This window comes from Trypanosoma theileri (genome assembly GCF_002087225.1).
Source record: "Trypanosoma theileri isolate Edinburgh chromosome Unknown TM35_Tth_91_V1, whole genome shotgun sequence".
NCBI classification, from domain to species: Eukaryota; Euglenozoa; class Kinetoplastea; order Trypanosomatida; family Trypanosomatidae; genus Trypanosoma; species Trypanosoma theileri.
Window position 1 is genome coordinate 13,537 of NW_021639933.1, and position 4,332 is coordinate 17,868.

The following is a 4,332-nucleotide window of genomic DNA, read 5'->3' on the forward strand; positions in this document are numbered from 1 at the left end:
GGTAGAAAGGAATGCAAAAATGATAATAATAATATTTATTATTATTATTATTATTATTATTATTATTATTATTATTATTATTATTATTTGGCGGTGGGGGGAAATACCCGATGGCGTTTCTGCTTCCCTACCCTAAAATATGTTCGAAGTGATGAAACCACGGCGGCGGTTGGGCGAGATCAAGCGCGCGTTTAAAGTCAGAACAGCATACCCGCCAAAAAAACTGAACCACCCTTTCATGGCGGTATATAGAGGGGTTTTGTCGCTCCCGCGGAGCCAGCTTCGAATTGTACCGCCGAAAGGCATTTTTTCATACTTCCCGGGCGCGGTGCGATTCGCGAAGTATTTTTTTTTTACCTTCGAATACGCTTAACTTTGGCACCAAACGGCGGAACCAGCCAGTCGCTTAGGCGGACGGTGTCGCCTTCAGGATCCCGCGAAGCCGCGAGAGCGTGCTGCAAAGGGACGGTCGCCATTTTTCAGGGAAGAACAGGGGCAAAGAAAAATGCACCCCGTCAGCCTGCCAGAAAAAGCTGGGCATTCCCTGCCTGAGTGGGCGAGGTTGCCGCGGCACTATGATTTTGTCAAATTTCCTAAAGGAAACGTAGCCGCCAAAAAAATAAAGATAAAATAAAAATAAACCTTACGCCCCACAACCTGGGAACGAAGGAAGTCAATAACAAAAAGATTCTGCGAGTGTTGAACCGGGAATGGCCGAGGGACCCGGGAGAAAGGCCACCCCCCTTTTTTTTTTACGGCCCCCAACTTGCAAAAAAAAAGGGCTTCACGCAAAGCAAGAGGGCGTTGCCAACCTTTCCGCGGCCAAAGGGGTCCCACAGATGAATGCCACCCACAGGCGCTCGAAAGCGGCATCGGTAGATCCAATAAAAAGGAGGTACGGTCAATGTTGGGGTTGGCTCTCGCGGCGGGCGCATTATCGGGGGCAAGAGGGCCACAACCCCAATACGAACAAGATAGAGAAGCCGAAATGGTAAATTCGGGGTGGCCAAAGGCATGATCGAATCAACCCTCGACTAATTAAACGCCGAAGGGAGGGGGGGGGGGGTTAACCATTTTTTCATGGCTGTGGTGTTCCGAAAGCTTCGGTAAAGGGTTTGGCATCCCCAGAACGAAGGGCGGCGCGCGCCCCCAGAACAAACGAACGCCGGACCCCAAGCGTTTGCGAATTGTTTTGGGGCCGGCCGCCCAAATAAGGCAACCAAGGGCGCTTTGACACGACCAGGGGCGTTTGGAGGGGTGCCGCCGCCAGGCGCTGTGGGAAAAAAGAAATCCCGTTTCGGGTTGTGTTGGCAAAACGTTTTGCTCGGGGAAAAGGGCGGGCGGTGCTTAAAAGAGTTTGCCCCGGCATAGCGCTAGATTGGGCGGGTGGTTTTTTGGCAGGGGCAGTGGGGAAAAATCTTTTGGCGGTGGCCGGGCTTTGTTTCACTCCCGGGGTAAAAAAGAAAATAAAGAATCATTTGGTGGGGTTCGGGGTTCGGAAACTAGGGCCCCTTTGGGTCGCGTCCCGGTACTCCTTGGCGAGGCGAAAAACAAAACAGCAGTTTTATTTGACCCAAAGGCTTCTTTGTTTTCCGGGCAGATTTCCCGGGCGTTGTGGAAGGCAGTTCCCATTGCAAAACGAAATTAGGCCGAGTTTTTTGAGCCCAAATGCTTTCCAATTGGCCGTTAATGTTGCAAAGGGGCATCTCGTGGAATCAAAAATTTCCTTGCAGGTTTCTCCGAATTTGTACGGCTGCATAACCGCGATACCGCCTGGGTTGGGAATTGTTTTATGGATCAACAATACCTTTATTGGTGGATCGCAACAAATTGTAGGAAAATGGGGCAAAAAAATTGAACAGAATATGCAGCAGCCCAAGTCCCAACTGAGAAAACAACAGGGAAACGCAGAAAGCTATATGAGTTCATGGGTGAAAAATTTAACCGCAAGAGAAAGGCACTTTCTTTGAAAGGCAAAGCAGACCATCTGCGAGACGCCATCCCTTCAGAGGGCAGGGGCCAAATAGATAGAAAGTGCGCCGCCGCACATGATACATGCAACTGGAGTTCTTGTATGGGTGTGCGAGAATCCTTTTTCAAAATTATTATCCATTCCATAAAGGTGGTGCAAAAGTCATTTTACCCTTGAGGTTGGTCAATTCATCGACCCACACTTTTTCAACGGGTGGCGGAAAAGGGTTCAGAATTTATTGAAAAACAAGACATTCCTGGCAGTGAAAAAATTGCCCAGAACCCTCTCGCTGAAGACGGGTGGCGAATAGCAACGGGCGCCCTAATCCATTTCCCAAACAGAGGGGCGAGCCATTAGTCTGTTACAACGGGATTTTGTGGAAAATTATAATGCTTTGTTACCCATACAATTCGATTGTACAACTATTCTGTGCTCGTTGGCGAAAGCCGATGCCAATTCGCGCGCCTCATTTGGCGAAGGAATCGGCCGCCGATAGGTTAAAAATCACCTTCCCCCCAGAAAAAAAAAATAATAATAATAATAACAATAATAAATTTAATGCATTTTTAGGGGCCGGAATAGTTTGTATGCCTTTCATCCCTCTGGTTTTTCCCAGAAAGGATACCCACACCCGCCGCCCAGGCATCACAGCCGTAAGGAATTCCTTGGTTGTTCCTCCTCTTTCGGGTGTCGCGGCGGGTTTTCCGACAGTTTGCGAAAATAAAGGTCGGGGCTTTCGGCGAAGAAACTTCAAAATTTGACGATAAAAAAATTTTTTTTTATTTATTTCTTATCATTCTTACAGTTTGCAAACTAAAGTCTCTGAAAGCCCACCAAACGGAACTCTAACCACACCGCCCCGAGCGGAAGGCGGGATAGGATGCAGAGTTTCCTACGATAAAGCCAAACATAGTTTTATTTTCTTTTTAATTTTTAAACCTTCCTCTTAAAAGAGAAAGTTAAGGTTTCGATTATTCTAAAAAGAATTCCTTCAAGACTATTTTTACCCTATAAATTGAGGCTTGCGGCTTAGAAATTATCAAATTTCAAGGTAAAAAAAAAAAAATACATATGCATATATATATAAACATATATATAAAAAAAAAAAAAATAGATTTAAAAAATAGTTTTTTAATTTATTTCCACCAATAATTACAAGAATCTCTCATTCCGGTTATCGGATTCATAGCTCAGTGGTAGAGCGTTCGGCTGCAGTCCGAATGGTCCCCGGTTCAAACCCGGGTGGGTCCTTGTTTTTCCAACTAACAAAAAGGTTTTCTTACAAACCTAAGAGAACAGAATGATTGGGTCATGTGAAAACAAGGGCCGCTACGGGAATTGAACCCGTGACCTCCTGCACCCAAAGCAGGAATCATACCACTAGACCAAGCGGCCGGACGATCGCCTCAAGAGGTTCTTGATTGGATCTATATACCGTTTTCTTTAGGGCAACATGGCGAATGATCTCGGTGCTTTTTTTTTTTTTTTTTGGTTTTGGTGTCTTTATGGGTTTTATCCCAATGGCGAGAGCCAACAACAGCAACACATATATATAATGATATATGTATATAATTTTTTTTTTATTTTGTTTTGTTTTTTATTGTATTTTATTACCGTTGCGAAGAGGAATTACGCATTGGCAGTGAGATTGCGATGGATCTCGAAGGTGGCGGAGCGTGGATTTTTTTCACCTCTCTGAGTCCCCTCAGCGGCTAATCCAATTTCCACCACTGGAGGGCATAATTGTTACTATCTCTAGGGTCCCCGCCTCTCCTTTTTTAGCAGCATTCACACTAAAGTGAAATATATAAAGAAACTGCTGCTGATGGCACGCCGGCACGCGCCCCAGGACCTTCTTGGATATATTTCTGCCCCAGCACGACACGGCTGGCCCCGGTGCTTTGCAATCCCTTGAACTGAGGGCCAACGAGTCTTCCAGAAGAAAAACGTCGCTAGCTCTCGGCTCCCCTCGATAAATGCGGCGCGCTCGACCGTCCCAGTCTGGCGGCTTCGCCAAATGGCAGCGGGGGAGGAAATCAGCGAAAGACACGTGCAAAAAAAATGTGACTGTTTTACGGGCCGTTTCCTCTAAAAAAAAATAATAGTCCGACTGATTTTGTTTTTCTGACAGCTGGCGAAAAGAATGATCGAGTCTTATGTTAACCGGAAACAAATTGCGTATGGGATTTGGTGTTGGGATTATTGTTTTTCCTCCCCCCAAACAGTCTGCCAACGCAGGTTCCCGAAAAACCCACCAAATTCAATTTGACCCCCACCGCCCCGAGCGGGAGGCGGGACAAAAGGGCTTCTCAGCAATTCTGTTTCGTCCGTTCTGCCATTTATCTGGGGTGCCGCCATGG

General features: G+C 46.4%; 1 protein-coding gene across 1 annotated transcript; it reads left to right on the forward strand.

Annotated features, from left to right (window-relative positions):
- Positions 1 to 2,361: 2,361 nt before the first annotated feature.
- Positions 2,362 to 2,733, forward strand: TM35_000911030 (uncharacterized protein; the record flags this gene model as incomplete). The annotated part of the gene is made up of 1 exon (XM_029031491.1): positions 2,362 to 2,733. The coding sequence occupies one exon, from the start codon at positions 2,362 to 2,364 to the stop codon at positions 2,731 to 2,733; it is 372 nt and encodes a 123-aa protein (XP_028877216.1).
- Positions 2,734 to 4,332: the final 1,599 nt, after the last annotated feature.